Source organism: Myxocyprinus asiaticus, chromosome 26, assembly GCF_019703515.2.
Source record: "Myxocyprinus asiaticus isolate MX2 ecotype Aquarium Trade chromosome 26, UBuf_Myxa_2, whole genome shotgun sequence".
Lineage (NCBI taxonomy): Eukaryota > Metazoa > Chordata > Actinopteri > Cypriniformes > Catostomidae > Myxocyprinus > Myxocyprinus asiaticus.
In genome coordinates this window covers 24,773,897-24,797,980 of record NC_059369.1, presented here as the reverse complement: position 1 = coordinate 24,797,980, position 24,084 = coordinate 24,773,897, and the positions used below count along the sequence as shown (strand labels likewise).

Sequence of the window (24,084 nt, the reverse complement as noted above, 5' to 3'; positions counted from 1 at the left end):
TGCTCTTACACTTTAGTTTAGAACGGCACGAACACAAGCGGAGTGATACACACGAAGCGTCCGAGTGATAATGTTGTGAGACCATCAGTACTCATGGAACGTCTCTCGTCCAATCAGATTTGAGGACCAGAAATAAATGTTGAATATAATAAAATAATGCTGCTCTATATACAACTCATACAAGACACACACACACACACACACACACACACACACACACAATGGCTAAATTAGTTGACATTGAATGAATGTGGATACTCACTCTGTCTATTTTTTATTGAGGTTTGGTCCTCTTGGATCATGGTCTCTGTGGCTCTGGCGAAGGCCATTGCTGTGGCACAATACCCATGATGGACCAGGTAGCTGGACACCATGCTGCAGATAAACATAAAAAAGGTTATCACAGCAAGAAGAAACATTCAGCAATGAATCAAGAACATGCCATCATGACAAAGTTATACATGAAAAGTGAGAAGCTTCTCATATCTTTTCAAAAAGTCCATGTGTTTATCAATATTGTTTTGAACAAAGATCATTTTCTGGAAGTTATATTTGGCTGCTCACTTTTGTAGCACTGCCTGCCAATCTCCCAGTCTTTCTCCGATGGGAAAGCGGGCAATCATGCTGTGGATCTTGGCCCTCCATTCGCTCATGTAGTCCTCAATGTCAAACATAAAAGGCTGTTGGCCAAAGTTAGCATCTACAACCTCACCAGGAGTCTGCAGCCCTACTGTGGGGTACAGGTTAGGCTGAAATGAGAGACAGAGAAGAAGAAAAACAGACAAGGAGTTTTTAGAAGTAGGATTATTTAGAAGTAGGATTGGTTGATATATTCAATATTCATGATATATTCACAATTATTTTGCTGCCGATTTAAAAAGTAGCAACATCTTGAATTTCGCTATGATTTTAATGCACTTTTATTTGGCCATAAAGTTTCCTTAAGAGTGTGTCACTGACTACAGTTTCAAAGGCATCAGAATTAGTCCATTTTATTAATTTCAGTGAATCAGTTCAAAGTGTCAATCAGTCAGTCGACTCAAAATTCTGATTCATCTATTCGGCTGCATCATCACTCAAACATTTTCATGGATGGAAGTCCCGATGCGTTATTAAAATGTGTTAGTACAATAAATGCAGGTAAATACATGGTGTATTAATTTTTTATATTGTACAAAACAATTTCTCAATATCTCAATATTTTGCAGCTTTTTGACAATGATATGCAATGAAAGATATATATACACACACACACACACACACACACATACTTATATATATATATATATATATATATATAAGTAAAATATTCATATATACACTCATATATACTTGGAATAATGTACAGATTTAGCTGTTTCGGAAGAATATTGGTACTTTTATTCACCAAAGTGCATTTAGCTGATCACAAAGTACAGTTGTGCTCAAAAGTTTGCATACCCTGGCAGAAATTGTGAAATTTTGGCATTGATTTTGAAAATATGACTGATCATGCAAAAAAGTTTAGTGATCATATGAAGCCATTTATTATCACATAGTTGTTTGGCTCCTTTTTAAATAATAATGATAACAGAAATCACCCAAATGACCCTGATCAAAAGTTTACATACCCTTGAATATTTGGCTTTGTTGCAGACACACAAGGTGACACACACAGGTTTAAATGGCAATTAAAGGTTAATTTCCCACACCTGTGGCTTTTTAAATTGCAATTAGTGTCTGTATATAAATAGTCAATGAGTTTGTTAGCTCTCACGTGGATGCACTGAGCAGGCTAGATACTGAGCCATGGGGAGCAGAAAAGAACTGTCAAAAGATCTGCATAACAAGGTAATGGAACTTTATAAAGATGGAAAAGGATATAAAAAGATATCCAAAGCCTTGAAAATGCCAGTCAGTACTGTTCAATCACTTATTAAGATACCAAGCCAAGTTCAGGTAGACCAAGAAAGATTTCAGCCACAACTACCAGAAGAATTGTTTGGGATACAAAGAAAAACCCACAGGTAACCTCAGGAGAAATATAGGCTGCTCTGGAAAAAGACAGTGTGGTTGTTTCAAGGAGCACAATACGACAATACTTGAACAAAAATGAGCTGCATGGTCGAGTTGCCAGAAAGAAGCCTTTACTGCGCCAATGCCACAAAAAGCCCGGTTACAATATGCCTGACAACACCTTGACACGCCTCAAAGCTTCTGGCACACTGTAATTTGGAGTGACGAGACCAAAATAGAGCTTTATAGTCACAACCATAAGTGCTATGTTTGGAGAGGGGTCAACAAGGCCTATAGTGAAAAGAATACCATCCCCACTGTGAAGCATGGTGGTGAATCACTGATGTTTTGGGGGTATGTGAGCTCTAAAGGCATGGGGAATCTTGTGAAAATTGATGACAAGATGAATGCAGCATGATATCAGAAAATACTGGCAGACAATTTGCATTCATCTGCACGAAAGCTGCACATGGGACGCTCTTGGACTTTCCAGCACAACAATGACCCTAAGCACAAGGCCAAGTTGACCCTCCAGTGGTTACAGCAGAAAAAGGTGAAGGTTCTGGAGTGGCCATCACAGTCTCCTGACCTTAATATCATCGAGCCACTCTGGGGAGATCTCAAACGTGCGGTTCATACAAGACGACCAAAGACTTTGCATGACCTGGAGGCATTTTGCCAAGACAAATGGGCAGCTATACAACCTGCAAGAATTTGGGGCCTCATAGACAACTGTTACAAAAGACTGCACTCTGTCATTGATGCTAAAGGGGGCAATACACAGTATTAAGAACTAAGGGTATGCAGACTTTTGAACAGGGGTCATTTAATTTGTTTTCTTTGTTGCCATGTTTTGTTTTATGATTGTGCCATTCTGTTATAACCTACAGTTGAATATGAATCCCATAAGAAATAAAAGAAATGTGTTTTGCCTGCTCACTCATGTTTTCTTTAAAAATGGTACGTATATTACCAATTATCCAAGGGTATGCAAACTTTTGAGCACAACTGTATAGTCAGGACATTACTGATGTAAAAAACAGCACCATCACTATTTGAAAAAAGTCATTTTTGATCAAATCTAGACAGGCCCCATTTCCAGCAGCCATCACTCCAACACCTTATCCTTGAGTAATCATGCTAAATTGATAATTTGGTACTAGAAAATCACTTGCCATTATATCAAACACAGTTGAAAGCTATTTGGTTCATTAAATGAAGCTTAACATTGTCTTTATGTTTGTTTTTGAGTTGCCACAATATGCAATAGACTGGCATGTCTTAAGGTCAATGTTAGGTCAAAAATGGGTAAAAATGAAACAGCTTTCTCTAGAATCTCGTCAGTCAATCATTGTTTTGAGGAATGAAGGCTATACAATGCTTGAAATTGCTTGAAAAAAGATTTCATACAAAGGTATACACTACATTCTTCAAAGACAAAGGACAACTTGCTCTAACAAGGACAGAAAGAGATGTGGAAGGCCAGATGTACAACTAAACAAGAGGATAAGTACATCAGAGTCTCTAGTTGAAAAACAGACACCTCACATGTCCTCAGCTGACAGCTTCATTGAATTCTACCCTCTCAACACCAGTTTCATGTACAACAGTACAGAGAAGACTCAGGGGTGCAGGCCTTATGGGAAGAATTGCAAAGAAAAAGACACTTTTGAATCAGAAAAACAAAAAGAAAAGGTTAGAGTGGGCAAAGAAACACAGACATTGGACAACAGATAATTGGAAAAGAGTGTTATGGATCTTAAACCCCATTGAGCTTTTGTGGGATCAGCTAGACTGTAAGGTGCATGAGAAGTGCCCGACAAGACAGCCACATCTATTACAAGTGCTACAGGAAGCGTGGGGTGAAATGTCACCTGAGTATCTGGACAAACTGACAGCTAGAATGCCAAGGATCTGCAAAGCTGTCATTGTTGCACGCAGAGGATTTTTTGATGAGAACTCTTTGAAGTAGTTTAAGAAGTTATAGTAATTGTAATAGTAATTTTTCATGTTATTAATGTCCTGACTATACATTGTGATCAGTTGAATGCAACTTTGGTGAATAAAAGTACCAATTTCTTTCCATAAGAGCAAAATCTGTACATTATTCCAAACTTCTGGCCGCCAGTATATATATATATATATATTGCTACTGGTATATCAGCCTACTAAGTCTCCAAATTTTTATCACAAGGAATCCTTTCCTTCTTTACACCTCAACTGGCAATGGCTCAACTGTAGCTCCTGTTTAATTAATCACAGTATAAACATGCCTAATCGGAACTCATCACAAACCTACATCACACTATCAGTCAACATCCAAATCTGCAATTATTCATTTAGCATATGCAAGGCAATATACAAATGCAAAATGCTATAACACAAGTGATTCATCCTAAGGTGACAGTAACATAAGAAGTGCTGCAATGCAAAGTTTCACAGTTGGCCAGAAAAGTACAAACTAGTACAGAGATGCAAGTGTGACAATGTCCATGAAGATGCATCAATAAAAGTATTATGAGAAGACAACACATCTGTTCCAAAACTTAGTGAGCTGCCTTGCTGTCTACTGTCAAAATACAGTGGAACCTTAGAAGTGACTTATTTGGAATGCCCTTCATAGTCAGCAACTCTGTGAGCCACACAAATAGTGCTCCTCTTATGAAGTGTACAGGGGACTCCACTTGCAATTGATTCCAACAGCGTTTGACATTAGCATGTTGCTAAGCTAACTACGTGGTACTTTAATAAGCATAAAATACACAGCACACACAAATATTGGATAAAGTAGTCCATATTTAAAATAGATTTAACCATTTTAACAATATTTTTCACTAGGGCTGGGTATTGATACAGATTTCCCGATTCAATTTGATTCCGATTCAGAAGTTCTCAATTCGATTTGGATTCAATATCGATTCATATGGGTACATTTCAGTTATATTGTCCCTTTTGCTTACATATAAAAGAAATTCTGTCCCAGCTAATGCTGTTAATTATACAGGGGACCTTCTAACTTGGTACATTACGAAAATATAAATTTGACTAATTACATTTTCTTAGTTTTTCATCATTTTTTCACATTTTAGCTTTTTAAAAATAAACAAATCCACATATTCAATCAATAAATATGACATTATATTGCATATATTATTTTTTGTTACATGTTTATTGTTTAATTGCACAATTTGTACTATTTACAGGCATTGAAATAAATTTGTTGAACACATGCTAAAACTAGTACTGCTTCTTTATGAAAACCGGCATTTCTGTAAAGAGTCTGTAAATAAGTGCATGTTAATGAGAGTCGAATTGTTTTACCTCATCTGTGCTATGCGTGATAGGAATTAAATATTTCTTTTTTGTTGTTTTTGGTCAACAACTGACTGTAGAGAACAGAAAGGGTATTAAAAGAGACATTATTCAATGACAAATGGGTTGCGTGGATCTTGTCTTTGGACAAACATTACACGAAACAACTTTTACTCTCAACACACTGAATACTCCACCAATAACTACACAATCACTGGTGAGTGAAATCTGAACATTTACCAGCCAGTTACCAAATATATACATTTTAGTCGCATAGCGCGAAATGTGGTTGTAAATGTGAGTGATTTCCTGTCATTGTAGTAGAGGGTTGCGCATAGAGTAAAAGATCGATCTTAGGATTTAAAATTCGATATCGATATCATTCAAATGAAGATTGCTATGCATCAGAAAATCGATATTTTTACCCATTCCTGCTTTTCATGTGGGAGTTTGCCTATGATGAATTAAGAGCTGTCTAGGTAGGCAGCTTGCTAGCTTTAGGAACAGATCTACAACATAGTATTTGTTTATCTGAGAGAGATCTGTGTTGCTATACTTACTGGGAGATCCGTGAAAGCCACACCTGGAGGAACACAAAAGTTAGTCAACTTTTTTGTAGTCGTGGATTCAGAGATAACATAAACAAGATGTAAAGAACTTTATGGATTAATCAATCTATAACTATATCTCCCAATATGACTTCTAATTACTTAATTATAATAAAACAGTAGGCTAATACTATTGTACTGTTTAATACTATTTAATTACTATTAAATTATTACCTAAACTGTGTCCGTTTTTGGTGTAAAAGCATGTGTTATTGATGAGGTTCACACAGCAGCCAATAACATCGCCCGTTGTGAAGGTTGGGCCATACGGTTGGCCAGTCCCTGAGGAGCAAAAGGAGTGTCCATCGTCACCATGGTAACCATATGAGTGCTTGTCCCAACCTGAGGTGAGAGAGAGACATAAATAATAATATGGGTAGGACTTCAGGCATTCAGAAACTGCACAGGAGTATAAGCAGATATCAGCAGACCAAGACAGAATCATACAGATGGTAGAATAGCTTTTTCTGCGCAGATTTTGGGAAAAATCAGCAGAATGGGTTTAAACATGAGTTAACAAGTATGTTAAACACAGCTACTACACTCTTTTTGAGCTAATTCACTCAATCAAATTAGTCCAAATATGTAATAAATGTACAGTACATGCACTGGGTAGGGGGAGTGTAGAACTTTGTGAACGACAGGTGTTGTGCTTCCATGGAGTTCTGCGGGTGCAGATTCTGTGTGTGTCTGCTAATTAGGAATCTTGCTGCATCTGTTCTGATTTTAGAACTGATCCTAAGCCAACAGCATTTCATAGTTTGGGTAATAAGTCATCTGGTCTATAGCGTCATAAAATACACTACTTCTTATATAAATTATGAGCACCATTGTCATAAATGGGCTGAAAAGAATATGTGGTGGAGCTCAGCTGTTTGGGCAAAAGTTGCTTTTCCAGATGAAATAGGCTTTGCAGTTTATGACAGGTACAATTAGTATCAATTAGTATTTTTTTAATGACTACATGAAAATATTGCCCTTGAATAGCGTAAAAGGCTACAACCACCCTGGAGCTTATGTAGGGTGCAGCTAGACAAGCCCGCCAGAATCTTACAAGATCATCTAAACCTATTCAGTGAGTTACGCACTTCTGCTTCAAACCACCAAGAGGAGGAGTCTGTCTACATCACTGACTGGGATAATCTCACTAAAATATTGCAGGTACAAACATCAGTGGGGGAAACAGGACAATTGTAATAAACACACATACTAAACACATGCTCAGGCTTCTCTCTGCCTGAGCAAAAAAGAAGTGTGATTGTTTCACTTTATGAGAAATTTTTAATATAAAACAGATTTTTTTTTTTTTTTGGCCCAAGGTAAACTTACACTGTTGCTGATTGCTACCATTCAGCATTTTATCATGCATATTTGAGGTCAGGGGTAACTGAAACACTAGTTAAGAAATCAATATTGCTTGACTGATTTGAAATAATACATCTTTAAAATATGTAATGAACATTAATTCATTAAAGTTCTAGTTGAAGACTTTAGCTCAGGGGTCGGCAACCTTTTTGACATGGAGTGTCATTTTTTATTTTCCTGGTCAATGGCTGTGCTGACCAGAGGGTAATCACTAGCATGCAAGCAACAGCGAGAGAGGAGCAGACCATTTTATTTATATGAAGTTTTTCGCACCTGCATTCCAATGTACTGTACTGTGCAAAAGTTTTAGGCACTTGTGAAAAAATGTTGCATAGTGAGGATGCCATAAATAGTTTTCATTTATCAATTAACATCATACAAAGCCCAGTAAACAGAAAAAGAGCTACATCAATATTTGGTTTTTATTTTAAAACAGCCCCAATTCTCCTAGGTACACCTGGACACAGTTTATCTTGGTTGTTGGCAGATAGGATGTTCCAAGCTTCTTGGAGAATTCACCACAGTTCTTCTATCTATTTAGGCTGTCTCAATTGCTTCTGTCTCTTTATGTAATCCCAGACTGACACGATGTTCAGTGGGGGGCTTTGTGGGGGCCATGACATATGTTGCAGGGCTCCCTGTTCTTCTATTCTAATCTTTTCTATTTGCAAAAGTAATGTTTGGGAGTCTAACATTTATATTTCCTATTGACACACTAAAGTAGCAGATATAAATAACCACCTTAAGACAAATGTTTTTGTGAAACATCTTATGTGCCTAAGACTTTTGCACAGTACTGTACATCTTGATGCAATCCTTCCTCATGATCATGCAGCATGTTTCCATCAACTGAATGGGAGACTAAACACTATTAAAGTGTGACGAGACTCACGCTGCACTTGCAAGCCATTCGCGCATCACATGCTGATCAACTGTTTAGCCCTTTTTGGTGAATCGCACCTGCAAAATCCTAAAACTTTATTTCCAGGTTTATTTCCATTTTGAATAGACTATGATTTTTGAACCACACGATGTGGGTATATGTTTTCTCTTTTAATCTTTTAATGTAATCTTGAGTGTGACCATGGTTTGAGGACAGTGTACCTGTATGCTGGGTTGGAAATCTCAAGGATTAACAGTGGTGTTTCCCTTATTACATGACGTGTTGTTCTGAAACCAAAAAGAAACAAATGAAACACGGAATGTAGGCTGTCATCTGTGCAGCCTGACCGAAGCAAAGCGGGCGCGTTTACTCGCACGATTATCCGAAAGTGAAGCACTGCCGGCTCATGAGTCTGTTGAGTATACTTTGGTCTCGTCACACTTTAACTTTTTGTTTAGCCTCCCATTCAGCTCATGAAAACACGCTGCGTGATCATGAGGAAGGATTACATCAAGATGTAGACTGGAATGAAGGTGCGGAATTTCATATGAATAAAATAGTCTACTCCTCTTTCGCCATTGCTGGCGTGCCAGTGATTACTCCTCCGCGTTCCAATGCTGGCACACGTGCCATAGGTTGCTGACCCCTGCTTTGGCTGATCAATATATTTTAGTGAAAAGTATTCAGCTTGCTCCTGATAATTATAATGTAGGTCCCACTTAGATTTGCTATAAGAACACATTACTCCTGACAGCTGAAAGAATTAGTACTGTGGTATAAGGGTGAAAACCAGTGTTCAAATTGAATCAGAGCTGGTAGCTGCGAAAGTAAGAGAGTGTCTACCCCATTTGAACTGAATAATTACATCACACGATTTCCCAAGAATCCCTACGGGAATGATGGAATCCCTATCAAAAATTCAAAAAATAATTCGATACATTGATTACAACTAGTCATTTTTATATTTTAATGAGTTGTAAGACAAGAGTAAGATGTAGGCTTAATAATAGACTATGCTTTTTAGAATTGAAATAGTTGTCACCATTGGCTGAGATGCATATTGTATAAAAGAGTTATAAATAAGACGTAGCTCATTTTTATAAAGCATTTTATGCCTTATTGAATTTTTTTCTCTGTTGCTGCTATCGTTGATCAGCAAGGCTGATCATTTAAAGGTATTAAGGGAGGGTCTCTCGTCACAGGCACAGCATAATTTCTCCACATAGCATACATATTATAACTTTACAACTCTTTGATCACGAGCGAACATATAGTGTTAGATAAATACCAGCAAAACTATGTGGATATTAACTGTGTGCATATTAATTAACCTCTAGCGATGGTGTAGATCTAAGATAAAAGATGACTTAATTTTATTAATTTACATAATTTACATTGTACACTACTGTTCAAAAGTTTAGGGTCACTTACTCTTTATTTTATTTTTATTTATTTATTTTCTTCACATTTTAGAATAATAGTAAAGTCATCACAACTATGGAATAACATAAATGGAACTATGGGAATTATGTTGTGACTAAACAAAATCCAAAATAAATAAAAACTGTGTTAAATTTTAGCATCTTCAAAGTAGTCACCCTTTGCCTAGATTTTATCAACCAACTTCTTGAGGTATCACCCTGGGATGCTTTTTAAACAGTATTGAAGGAGTTCCCATCTATGTTGGGCACTTATTGTGAGGTGAAAATTAGTATTCGCTCTTAGTGTCACTCAGTCACTGTCTGGACCCCCAACACCCCCCAGTACGAATACTGGTGAAAACTATTCAAGATTATTATTATAAGTATTAAAGCAATGATACTATACAAATACAGTATAATACATTTTTCAAGGGCCCCCCCCCCATAATCTAAAATTATGATCTAGACTCTCTCATTATAATTCTTATAATGGTATAGATATATTGCCACATGCTTGCCAAATGTTTCTAATACAAAAAGATAGAAGGTAGATTTATTTTCTTTTTTTTATTTTACAATCATCCCTGATCTCCCCTCCATGAAAGCAAATGGTATTATGTAAGTTACTATATTTATAATAACTTTGTGGATTTGAAACTGAGTTTCAAGTGAATTCTGTGAATGACAGATGCATTCAGAATGAAAAAAGAGAAATGAAAGTAGTGGGGGCTTGTTGTTCGGGAAGTGGTGAGGTATTAGATTAATCTGCATTATTCCTAAAGCGGAGCTCAGCGTTCCCTTCATGCTAATGAAATGGGCAGGGCTCCAGTATGAGATCAGAGACACGAAGGTCGACGGGGTGCGTAAAACCACTACACTCAAACTGCACACATAGATGCAGATAAACAAGGTGACAATAGACACTGTATCTGGAGAGCGCCACCACACATTCTCATGATTTTACAGCAACAAACATTTGGCTTTGGAATCACAGGTTGGGGAAGTTATTGGCAAAACCAAGTGAACTACATATAAAACTAAAAACACCTTTTTTGACCAATAAATTTCATGTCATTGGTGATTACTGGGAAATAATATTTTAAGAATCTATTCATTTCCATGACCTTTTTGGACCTGAAATTCTCAATTTTAAACTTCCCTGATATTTTCAGGTTTTCCATGACCATGGGGATGCTGTAAAGGTCTAAGGACCCAGCCCCTGCACTTGACAGAACAACTCTGGAAAGACATCTTACGCTTCCCGAAGAACCAGCTTTGCGGTGTAAAAATGGATTATAACATCCCAACAATTTAAAACCTCAAACTTTCAAAGAAACATGAATACTTAAGCCTACACATTTTAGCACTAATCCGAAAACCTTTAAACAACCATCCCTGCACATAAACTGAATGTATATTACACCAACACAAAACCCAGCTCCAGACAAGTAACCAGCTACAAGCACAGGCAGAATATCGTGCTGCTGGCAATAGGTTTAGACCAAACATACTAGAAAATGCATGGGCCAGCCTACATGCGTTTGTCTTCATTTCCACTATATTCCAAAGAACTCTAGGACAAAGACTGGTTTCAGCAGAGAGCATGGGGTGAATAAACACACAATTTGTAGTCAGCACACACATGCCGGATTGGCTAGATTTCTCCAAAGCATGTCAAAGGCTTCAGGCACATTGGAGAAGCATATGAGCAGGTGACAGAATCACTGGATTGGTCACAGGGGTCATGGGAGGGTTTCATGACACCAACTGTGACCCTTATACTCTCTCTATCTCTCTCTGCAAAAACCCAGCTCTGATGCTCTTGTCTATTACACATTCACTTTTTTCTCTTTTCTTCATCCATGTAGGATAAGTCAATAAAACTTCATGGGTGTCAAAGTGAGCTAATTTGAATAAAATAGTCTACTCCTCTTTCGCCACTGCTGGCGTGCCAGTGATTACTCCTCCGTGTGCCAATGCTGGCACACGTGCCATAGGTTGCTGACCCCTGCTTTGGCTGATCAATACACATCAAGGTGTGCTGAATATTGCTTAATCTATTTTAATATTTAAAAAAAAAGGTTAATGAATTTATTAGTGTCAAATAAATAGTCGCATGTAAAATTAAGTTCAACTGATAGTGTCATCGGTTTAAGTTCAAACAATAGTGTCATCTGTTTAATTAATTTCATTTAACAGACTGACCTGTTCAACTAAGCAATTAAGTTAAGCAACAAGTTGATTTAATTCTGTTTTTTTTTTTTTTTTTATAAGTTCCAACTGAATTGCTTTACAATTTAAGTCACATTTTTAGTCTTTTGAACAATGTTAGCTATAATCAATGTAAATCATTTAGGTGACGAAACCAGTAGTAATCTAATCACATTGATCGTAAAATTTAATTTACTATGCTAACTCACTGTTTTTCACATCATGAAATCATAGACTTATATAAACTATGCAAAAAAGATAGATTTAGAAGATTTCCACCAAATTAAAACACTGGTTAATCACAAAACTGTCTATTTTAATTATGCCCTCAGCTAAAAATCAGAGTCCGGAAACACATTTTACACATTCACATTTAAATCCATCCATCCATCCATCCATCCATCCATCCTTCCATCCTTCCATCCTTCCTTCCTTTCTTCCTTCCTTCCTTCCTAATCTATCTATATAAAGCATCTTGGCATGATGATAGCGCATTACATCCCTAATATGCCAAGCAGCCTGCATATTTTGCAAATTTACGCTATTGTATTTGGTAGTGTGTGCTATATTATTTTCCAGTCATCAATTTCCGACATTTTCTTGACCTTTCTTCATTAATAATAAGGTGAGAACATTTAATTTGGTTTTTGTCATCAATAATGGCAAGATTTTGTTTAGTTATTGGTCTTTTTCTGACACAATTTGTCATTGACCATGATCTATAACTCTGCAAAAAAATGTAATGGCATCTGCACTAATATTATTCTATTTTTATCCCTGTCTCAACCTCGGGACTCCTATCCAGAGGTCACCAGAACCGGCCGAATCCAGCTCCATTCCTGCTTGGTGTCGGACTCCACTGCTGTGTGTCTCTGAGTGATGATGACTAAATGCAGCCGGTGCCAGCCAGATATCACTTCAGTCTATTACGGTGGACTTCAGAGGATGAACTGATGCTAACTCCAACCATAAGACATGGGATACTTCATATGCCATTGCCTGAACCTTGGATTTAGGATAGACCTCACCGAAATTACCCACCGATTGAACTGCAAAGCACCTCACTAATCTCTGCCTGCATCACCTTGGTCTAATGATGGACTACACTCTTGAAATGGAATACATAGACTATCAATTAATTGCCAACAAATCCCTTCATCAGCCAACTAACAAGGACAACTGCATCTATGTGAACTTCTGCAGTTAATCCAGGATGGACTTCAAAGACATTAGTCATTAATCTTACAGTTCATACATAATCTTTGTTTAAACACTGACCCTTAACACTTACTTAGTTTAATAATTTTAAACCATGACTTGCACTATACATAAGTAATATTGGCATTATATTCATGATGTTAGCCAGAGGGGAACTGGCCCCCACATTGAGCCTGGTTTCTCCCAAGGTTATTTTTCTCCATTAACCAACATTTTATGGAGTTTTGTGTTCCTTGCCACAGTCATCTTCGGCTTGCTCACTGGGGTTCTAAATACAATTATTATTTAATTACTTATTTTTAAACACAATTCACAATCATATTTAATCAAACTACACAATGATCACTCTAAGACTTTATAGATATTACAGTTTCATTTTCTGTTAATGCATGATCTTCTGTTTTATCACCATTTCTGTCAATTAAATTTACTGGACCAGTACAGGCTTCACACTCTCTGGTGTGAATGGATGCTCTGTGAAAATGAAAAGATCTTCTTTGATTAATTTTACCTTTCAGCTCTGAATAAGAAAAAGCTTTGTGATTTCATAACATTCTGGATGCAAGTTAAAATCCATTGAGGAAAATCAATAATGAAATTTAGCTCTCCTCTCCTTCCTTTTTACCTCTCCTTTAAGGACTCCATGAGAAAAAAGAAAAAACATCACAAAGTTCTTCCTAAGATTAACTAAGGTGTACAGACAGAAAAATCCAGAGATGCATCTGCATTTGCCAGGTCATTCTCACAGCTGGTGGCTTTTACCAGGACATGTTGAGGCATGTTTCACAGTCTGACTGTTCAACAGAAAGATATTAGAACATTTAAGAAGAGGAAAAGTTAAAGAAATGAAGAATCTTAGAATACAAGGCCAAATATTTTACTGACAAAAGACATTGTTGTGGGCAACACCTGCACTGCAGTGTCACTTTCCCTTTACAGGTATAGTTCACCCAAAAATGAACATTCTCTCATCATTTACTCGCCCTCCTGGCATCCCAGATGTGTATGACTTTCTTTCTTCTGCAGAACACAAATGAAGATTTTTAGAAGAAAATTTCAGCTCTGTATATCCTCACAATGCAAGTGAATGGGTGCCAAAATTTTGAAGCTCCAAATTCCACATAGAGAGCACATAAAAGTAATCCATATGAATCCAGTGTTTAAATCCATGTGTTCAGACACGATATGATAGGTGTGGGTGAGAAACAGATCAATATTTAAGTCATTTTTTATCATATATTCTCCTCCCTGCCCAGTAGGGGGTGATATGCACGAAGACTGTGAATCAACATAAACAGAAGAAGGAGAAAGTGAAAGTGAGGGAAAAAGGACTTAAATATTGATCTGTTTCTCACTCACACCTATCTTACTGCTTCAGAAGATATGCATTTAACCACCAGAGTCATCTGGATTACTTTTATATTGCCCTTATGTGGGTTTTGGAGCTTCAACATTTTGGCACCCATTCACTTACATTGTATGGCCCTACAGAGTTGAGATATTTTTCTAAAAATCTTCATTTGCGTTCAGCAGATGAAAAAGTCATACACATCTGAGATGGCGTGAGAGTGAGTAAACAATGAGAGAATTTTCATTTTTGGATGAACTAACCCTTTAAAAGGACAATATTTGGTGCATTTTTCACCTTTATGAGGGTCTATTTTTTGTCTAACTATTAAAAAAAATACACTTAGTGTCATCCTGTTATTTTAAACACCCCAATTTAATATCAATAGAATTTATCATAAATTCTCAATCTGAGTAATTACAAGAATGCATTGCCTCTAATAGTACCTACCATACATGATTAAATCAACATCAACTCATTTTACACATAATGTGTAAAACTAGGTTTAGAAAAGTTTATAACGTTAAGAAACATATCAGATGTTATCAATAAAAAAAGAAACTTGTACATTTTTTTCCCATATTTAGAAATTCAAGGTAATTTTTGTCACTTTCTGTGGCATTTTTCCATGAGACCCTGATGCACACTTCAACACAAACTCTCAGGAGAACAATAAACAGTCAGTCATGATCTTTGACCCGTGAAGAGCTGTTAACTCACCTGGCAGTCTGTTCATATTGACCCCTTGGGCTGACAGTCCAATTCCCATGTACCTGCAAACACCAAGGGAGAGAGGACAACAGTGAGCTTCTTTAATGTTGAGGACAATGAAAATCTCCTACAACCTTGAGAAGCCTTCTGTTTACCCAAAAAACATAAAGCACAGATCTTTTATTAAGATCATTCATCAGTTTATTTGAGAGGTCCACTAGCTACAGTGGTCACAAGAAGGGATGGGAACTTCTTTCATTTATGTTGAGACCGTAAGGATATGCCCAAATCATGGCATGACAAATATTCACCAACTATGGACTCAAAAATGGTGCAGGGTCAAATTATCAGAGCAATTATTATTCTGAGATGGTGAAATTGTCTTTATAGGTACAGTAAAGTCCAAAGGTCTGAGGTTGATGCCTGTATTATTCTAATTAAATTTGTATTATTATTTACAAATTACATTATAAGCTTAAAATCTCAGTGAAAAGCAGAATTGGAAAATTGACATAAATTTCAAAATGTCATGGTATTTGGAATGTCTTGATTTTGCCTGAATGACAGCATTAACTCTAGCTCGCATGGACTCCACAAGTTTGTGCAAAACCTGATGATCCGTGAGGATGTTCTAATGGAACCAAGGATATCCTACTGTACAAGCGAGTTAACATGGTCAATATTACAAAAGTGATTCATTTTCATTAGAAATTAAATCTTAAAAAGTTCATTTTATGTCATAACGTTCCTTTTAAGTTTTTTTTCAATCTTAAAACTTTGTTTATTTTCATGTTTTAATACATAAATAAATACATGTTTTCAATGTGGTCTCAGACTTTTGGACCTGACACTTCTTAAAATAGATCTGATACCTATCAATAAATGCTACTTGTGACTAGGGCTGAAACAATTAGCTGACATTATCGACAACACTGACAATAAAAAATTGTTGACAAAAATTTTCGTTGTCAAATAGTTGTTTGATCTCATTTAACGTAACATGAGATCACATTCAATTCTAATGATGACGTGAGAGAGCAGTACTGCAGCTCGTGCCAGACTGAGGAGAGGAAGAAAACACAACTCACAGTCCAGATGCACTCTAAACTTTCAAAACAACTTCAGGTGATGTAGATCACAAAGTATGAGGGAATTATACAAACAAAACAAATAAGTAAATACAGAAGCACTCTCATTGTGGAATAAGTGGAGCTGGTGCTGCCGCTCTGCTGAAGCAAAACTTGCGTGTCAAGCGACTTTAAAGGAAACACCCCGGTGTTACATCTTTAATGCAGTTACATTTAATGCGTTAGTGCTTTATTAAAGTTAAAATAATATGGAAGCAGATCATGTAAATAACTACAAACTCAGAAATGGTCGTTTCTCTGTGCGGTCAGCGCCTCTTCTATGAGTTGCGCGAAGTGTCCCGATGTAAGGGGGAGAGATTGAAACTGCACTTGGCTGATACACTCTGTCGCGGGGACGCTCATCCCTCGAGCTCACGCTTAATGCAGCTAGATTATAACGTGATGGCTCACGACTTATTAAATCATAATTTATGTGGTCACTGTGCATTTCTTATCGTGAAGAAAATTGGCAATACGCAGCTTTATTAATAAGAGAGCTTGTTTTTTTGTGAGTTAAAGATGGATTGAAATGAACAAAAAGGTGAGAGAGGGTAGTCTTCGCCCCATTATACACTGCAACAAAATATGTTTTTATTTGTTTTTGTTTTGGCTTGTTTTCCAATATAAATATCTAAAACTCCTTTAAAACAATGTACATTTACTTTAGCAGCTATACTGCAGAATAAAAAATTGTCATCTGAGAATGTTGAATATAAAATACAAATAATAATACAAATATTTAAAATATCTAAAAATCCTTTAAAAAAAGATGCATTCACCTGAGAAGCAGCATATAAGATATTTAGACTTGCTTTCAGAGAATAGATCTTGATTATAAGTCTTTTTTGTCTTTACTGCACTTGCAGAAGTATAACAAAGTGAAAAAATACACATACACAAAATACACTTATATTTAAGATACATTCTCTTAAAGCAAGTCTCATATGTTGCTTCTCAAGTAAATGTATCTTGTTTTAAGGATTTTTAGACAATTTTAAATGGAAAACAAGACAAAAACACTTAATAAAAATAGGATTTTTTGCAGTGAATTTCTTTACTGAATTAAACTTAATAAAAAGTACTTTTTCCCCCTTTAATTCAGTGACTGTCATTTAGAGGTACTTTTAAAAGATGATTTTGTCCTCTATTGTTAGTAAGCACACTTAATACATCCTTTTATGTCGGGGCACAAGCTGAATAATCGGTTAAGAGCTAATGATTAATCGTTGCAATAATCGCCGAACAGTTGAATAATCATTTTAATAATTGTTAGATTAATTATCAAAATAATCATTAGTTGCAGCCCTACTTGTGACACACATCTTTCCAAATATTGGACAAACGTTACTGGTACAAATGGTTTCAACCAGAACCTGTTTTCACTTACCCATCCCTTCCTTTGCTTATGATCTTCACCTCAAAATAATAGATGCCACAGGCGGCGGGGATGGGATGGGTGGCCCGAACGGATGCCGCATCCTTGTGGTTTTTTCCATGGCCTAAAGCAAGATGGAAACAGTGAAGGAAATGAGTCACTGACCAAACACCCTCTTGTATGGATGACTCTACATAAATAACAAGGTTCAGGGAAGTTTTTAAAGATATGTAAATTTTGTAAAATATTTCTTCGCCACTAGCGGCAACACAATGGAATTGCAAAAACAGTACTTGCTTTAAAACAGTGTCTTCCATTAATTGGACAAACAGATAGCCACAAAGTTCAAACAGATAGTGCCGCACCAAACTGATAACATTGGTTGAGCCAATGTTGCTGAATTGGGCAGGGTGGGATGCTCAAACAAACAGAGCAATGATTTGACAGCACAACAGATCCACAGTTTTTCTTTGGGGAAATTTACCTACTTTTACCTAATTCACCTAATTTCCATATGACTCCAGTAGTTTAATCAATGTCTTCCGAAGTGATCCAGTCAGTTTTGGATGAGAACAGACCAAAATGTTACTCTTTTTCACTGTACATCTTGCCATTGCAGTCTCTAGGCAAGATCATGATTTTAAGCTCAATTACACTTCCTAGAGCTTAATGCATGCACAGGCCCTGGCCCAAATGGATTTGCAGCCTCATGGCCTTCATTTTGCGCATTTCTGTGAAGTCCACGGGTGCTCACGAGCGCCCCCTTTGCGTCATCAATGTGCCCTTTGACTGAGCCCACATCAGTGCAAGCTTCACAGCGGACTACTACCAAACAGTCCCCGCTGCTGATCATCTCAACCAATCACAGTGAACTGGAGTTTCCGCACTGGAGGAAAAATCATGGCGGGACAATGGGGTTATGTTGTTGTTAAATGTGCGCTTTGTTTTTCAGAGGTTCTTGATTAAAATGTCTAATGCTTTATAATCAGTGGGTTGCCTGGAATTAATTAATAAAAACAAATATCCAAGAGTTAATTTAAAATGTGTTCCTTTACCCTATCTATCAATGTCATGACTTTTCAAATAATATTTTTAAAAACTGCTTGTATATGAAAAACATAATGTATATAAAAATGCATCATCTGATTGAAGTCTTGAAGTCTGTTCCATATTCCACTTTAACTCATGTACCCTCATGGTCTTGCTGACTAGCGCCCCAAAGTCTGCACTCAGAGGAAGACCGCAACAGCTTAGGGTGCCATTTGGGACAGGGCTGCAGAGCACTAGATGGCATTAGGAAGTGTAATCGAGCTTGAATCATGACAGCCAAGGAGACTGCAGTCAGGATTTATTGTGAAAAAGGAGTTCGATTTTGGTCTGTTTCTCAACCAAAACCATTTGTATTGCTTCAGAAGACATGGATTTAACCACTGGAGTTGTGTGGATTACTTTCATGCTGCCTTTATGTGCTTTTTGAAGCTTCAAAGTTTGGCCAACATTCACTTGCATTGAATGGAGCTACAGAGCTGAAATATTCTTATAAAAATCTTTGTTTGTGTTCAGCAGAAGAAAGAAAGTCATACACATCTGGGATGGCACGAGGGTGAGTAAATGAGAGAATTTTCATTTTTGGGTGAACTATCCCTTTAAGAGTTGTCTCCTCATCATAAGCTGGGATAGGAGAAAGTATTTTAACTTTTAAAAAAAAAACACATTTCACATTTAAAGTAACATGAATGGGTTTATCAGTGATGCCCTGATAGGCTATCAACATGTCTGTTCAGCAAATTGTGTTATACATGTACTAAACATTGTTCTGATCAGCTTTTTCTCCGACACACATGGTTAAATGGTCGGGGAAAACGTTCATGAGAAAATTAACACACATAGGAGCTATCAATCACTGCACAGACAACTATCAGGAGCTCTTAACCAGGGAATAAAAATGAAATGTTTTTCATTTCGGTTCGTTCTGAGCAAAAACTTTATTTTTTCATTCTGGTTCAGAAGCTCCACAGCCTCCTTTTCAAAAGGTTACCGGTTAGAACTAGGGCTGGGCGATTAATCAAATGTTATTTTCAATTACGATTTTGGCTTCCAACGATTATGAAAACAAGATAATCGAGATAAAACGATTATTGTGCACATTCCGTTTCGCAATGAAGCACCCCGGCGTTATATCTTTAAAGCATCCTTTATTAAAGTTCAAATAATAAGGAAGCAGGTTATGAAAATAAACTCCGAAATGGGCATTTCTCTGCGTGGTCAGCACCACGTCTATGAGTTGCATGAAGTGACCGGGGAAGAGATTGAATCTTCTCCCGGCTGATGCACATTCTGGCGCGGGGACGCTCGTCACTCATGCGCATTTGCTGTGAATCATAGTGAATCATAATATATGTGTCACGTTCGCTGTGTGTATCTTATGAAGAAAATCGCCGATACGCAGCTCTATTAAGAAGAGAACGTTTGTTTTTTTTAGTTATAGATGGATCGAAATGAACATAAAGGTGAGAGTGTCTTAGCCCATTATACACTGGAACAAAATACGTTTTTATTAGTCTTTTTTGGCTTGTTTTCAATATAATGTCTAAAACTTCTTTAAAACAACATACATTTACTTTAGGAGCAATACTGCAGAAGAAAAAATTGTTATCGGAGAATGTTGAATACAATATTTAATCAGGGCTCGACATTAACGCTTGTCCAGGACAAGTGGATTTTTGAAGGGGCAAGTGAAAGAGAATTTTACTTATCCGACTGGACAAGCAGACTGATTAAAACGTCAATAACGAAAAAATAACCGGCTGTATTTGTGATAGACTAGGTCTGTGTCACTTATTAGAAAGTTCATATTCTTATTCTGCTGTTGAAAGTAATCCAGAGTAAGTAATTTTATAATTAGCTAATTATCTATTAGCTGCACCCTGTTTGATTGACATGCGGCGTATGTGTGTGTGCTGAACATGCACGTTCCGAAAACGTTCGCGCTAATGCACGCCTGAAAGGACAAATACATTTCAAACTTCTACCAATATGCCCGTCTTGGTGAGGTATTCATGTAAACACAGAGAGTGATGTCTAAAGTGAACGTAAACAGCTGAGAAAAAAGCAGATTTGTATTAAAATGTCGTAATTGTAAGTGTAAATGTAAGCTAATAGACCTGCTGCTGTCTAGTGCGTCATTATAATAATCAAACAACCAGAACAAGAAAACGAGAAAACACTCACAGCTCTTGACTAAATAACTTTAGTAGCTTTAAAAAGTATTAATGTATTATAATCATACAGTGAAGACCAGTAGTAGTTCTATGTTGCATTTCATTCTGAATGTTTACTTGAATACTTGATACTGCTGTTAAAACAAAAACACTGAACTTTCTTAATTTGTATTTTTGATTCTATTATTTTTAATCTATTTCTATTCATTGCTGTTTTTTATTGTTATTTTATTACTGACTGTTTACTAGTCTTGAATAATTACTTAATAACTTGAAATCATTCTTCCATAATTAACATATCAGTGTAATTATTTTTTGTGGTTTTGAAGCTGGTATTGAGAATCGTCAAATTTCACTACCGACTACTGAAAGTTTGGCATTGTGATAATATACAACGATCAGCCACAACATTAAAACCACCTGCCTAATATTGTGTAGGTCCCCCTCGTGCCGCCAAAACAGCACCAACCCTCATCTCAGAATAGCATTCTGAGATGCTATTCTTCTCACCACAATTGTACAGAGCAGTTATCTGAGGTACCGTAGACTTTGCCAGTTCGAACCAGTCTGGCCATTCTCTGTTGACCTCTCTCATCAACAAGGCATTTCTGTTCGCAGAACTGCCGCTCACTGGATGTTTGTGGCATTCTAGAGACTGTTTGTCTGTCAGTCTGTGTGTGAAACTTCCAGGAGATCAGCAGTTACAGAAATACTCAAACCAGCCTGTCTGGCAACAACAATCATCCATGCGATTATCTAATCAGCCAATCATGTGGCAGCAGTGCAGTGCATAAAATCATGCAGATATGGGTCAGGAGCTTCAGTTAATGTTCACATCAACCATCAGAATGGGGAAAAAATGTGGCCCATGGCATGTTTGTTGGTGCCAGATGGGCTGGTTTCAATATTTCTGTAACTGCTGATCTCTTGGGATTTTCATGAGGGGGACCTACACAATATTAGGCAGGTGGTTTTAATGTTGTGGCTGATCGGTGTATAGCCTTTATTGTACATTGTTGATCTTGCTGCAATAACATGATTAAAAAGTAGATTTCATTCCATAGAAGTGTGAGCACCCCTGCTGTAAATGATGGCAATGGAGGCTTTTCTTTAATTGACTACCATACCTGACAGAAAATAATTATCATATGACAATAGCCTCCTCCTCCTCTGGGGGGGTGGGGTGAAATACCAACTGTAGTGTTGCCAGATCTCACAAGAGAAACAAGTGACCTGGTCTGGAAAAACAAGCCCAAAATAAGCCACTTGCCTAGCAGTTAATTAACAGTTAAATATAATTTTATTTACAGATCTGCTTCTGAGTTCAAACCCAGCAGCATCAAATCTGTATTAATGCGGGGGGTCACATGACGCCATGCAAGAAGCAGACGTGTGAGTAACGAGCTCTGCGCACTTTGCTAATTTTGAATTATTCTCATGTTATAATCTGGTGAAATTCGATACACCCAGTTACACATTTGCTCTTTGAGGTAAAACATGGCAAAGAAGTCAAAATCCTCGGGCTCTGGAGACATTAAAAGACACTTACGTGTTCAGGATGAAAGCCCCAACAGGCCTACAGACCGGGAACTCGATTTAGATGGCGTGGCGGGAGAAGAGATCCAGCATCAGTTGTCCAACATGTTGGTGATGCTGACGAAGGTTCTAGCTGACTTGGAGGATCTCGCTGTAATACGTCGATCGATTATGGCGATGGAAATAAAATTTTCTGAGTTAGTTACAAGAGTGACTGACGTTGAGAGACGAATCGATTATTTTGAGTCTTCGGAGAGGGAATCATCCGCTAATCTGCCCACGACCAAAGTTGATTTGGAATGGGTTCTTGAAAAGCTTGAAGATCTTGAGAATAGAAGCCACAGGAATAATGTTTGAATAGTTGGAATTCCTGAGCATGAGGAGGGCAGCGATATGGTGAAATTCCTGGATGAGCTCTTCCCGAGTCTGCTCGACATAACAGGCCACAAGCTGGAAATCGAGCGAGCTCACAGAGTCCCTGCTCGCAGATCTGCTGAGGGACAAAGGCCCCGATCAATCCTGGCCAGATTTCTGATATCATCCGATAAAGATCTTGTGTTGTGCCAGGCGAGGAGAAAAGGAAAGCTTTCTTGGATAAATCATAATATTTTCTTGTTCTCGGACTTTGCGAGTTCGACAAGAGAGAAACGCGATCGGTTCAGGGAATGCAAGAAACTCTTGCATCAACATAAGATCACTTTTGCATTGATGTTTCCGGCCAAGCTGAGAATAGAAGCAACGGATGGTCGCAAAGTATTTACATGTCCCAATCAGGCAATGTCTTTTATTGAATCAATGGGTGAGTAAACCATCAGATGTTTCTCATGTGAGTGGGTCGACTCGCTGTACTTACTCTGGCTTTTGAGGAAGCTGGGCATCATTTTGGTTTCTTTCTGCGTTGGCTCCGCCTAGCGGCTGGAGTTTGCTTTGTGAATAACACTTTTCCGTAAAGAAACTTTTGCATTGACGGAAGATTACTTTTGCATTGAAGTTCCCGGCCAGTTTGAGAGTGGACACTACGGATGACCGCAAAATATCTAAATGCTGCTCACACAAAGGATGTCTTTTATAAAGTTGATGGACTGAGTAAGTCATGGTATATAATTTTATGCGGCCTCCGAGTGAATTGACTTGATCATCCGGGGAACCGGGATGCCGGATTTGTTTCTTTTTGCGTTGGTTCCGCCTAGCGGATGGAGTATGTTCTGTTGAATAACACTCCTTTGGAACAGCTGGGGATTAATCTTTCGTTCTTCGTGCTTATTCCTCCTGCTGGCTGGAGTTTGTTTTGTTGAGTATTTTTACGGGACACTGGAACGATTACGTCATCTGCTGAACTCATAACAGCTGGCTCACTGATCATTTGTTTGTCTGTCCGAGGAATCTGAACGGTTTTATATCGGCTGGAATTTGTTTTGTGGTGGATCACACCTTTGAGACAGTTCTGTGAATGAATCTACATGTTCTTTGTGTTCATTCTGCCTATTGGCTGGGGTTTATTTTACAAAGTATTTTCTGTTATGTAATTTTGTCTCACAAATTTGTGAGGCAAAATTGTGCATTCCGATGGCAAAGTTGTCGTGGGGGCTCGTGGGCGTTCATGGACCTTTTGAGTTTAGAGGGATCTTCGCCGGTTGGCGCTTTTGTGTGTGGGGTTAGTCTGCATGTTTTTCTTTTTTCTGTTTGTTTTGTTTGGGGAAAGTTCGGGGTTTGATTGTTTCACTACTGGGGAATGTGGTCTGTATTTTATTTT

The 24,084-nt window shown here is 37.5% G+C and overlaps 1 protein-coding gene across 2 annotated transcripts in view; it reads right to left on the bottom strand.

The window, feature by feature from the left end:
- LOC127416975 (ran-binding protein 10) overlaps positions 1 to 24,084 on the bottom strand; it is a 57,948-nt gene that overhangs the window by 17,539 nt on the left and 16,325 nt on the right. For both annotated transcript variants that reach the window (XM_051656633.1, XM_051656634.1), the window contains exons 2-7: positions 17,587 to 17,698; positions 15,082 to 15,134; positions 6,090 to 6,257; positions 5,868 to 5,890; positions 565 to 749; positions 263 to 375 (exon numbers count right to left, since the gene is read on the bottom strand). In XM_051656633.1, coding sequence (XP_051512593.1) covers positions 263 to 375; positions 565 to 749; positions 5,868 to 5,890; positions 6,090 to 6,257; positions 15,082 to 15,134; positions 17,587 to 17,698 — 654 coding nt within the window. The remainder of the gene's footprint in view (positions 1 to 262; positions 376 to 564; positions 750 to 5,867; positions 5,891 to 6,089; positions 6,258 to 15,081; positions 15,135 to 17,586; positions 17,699 to 24,084) is intronic.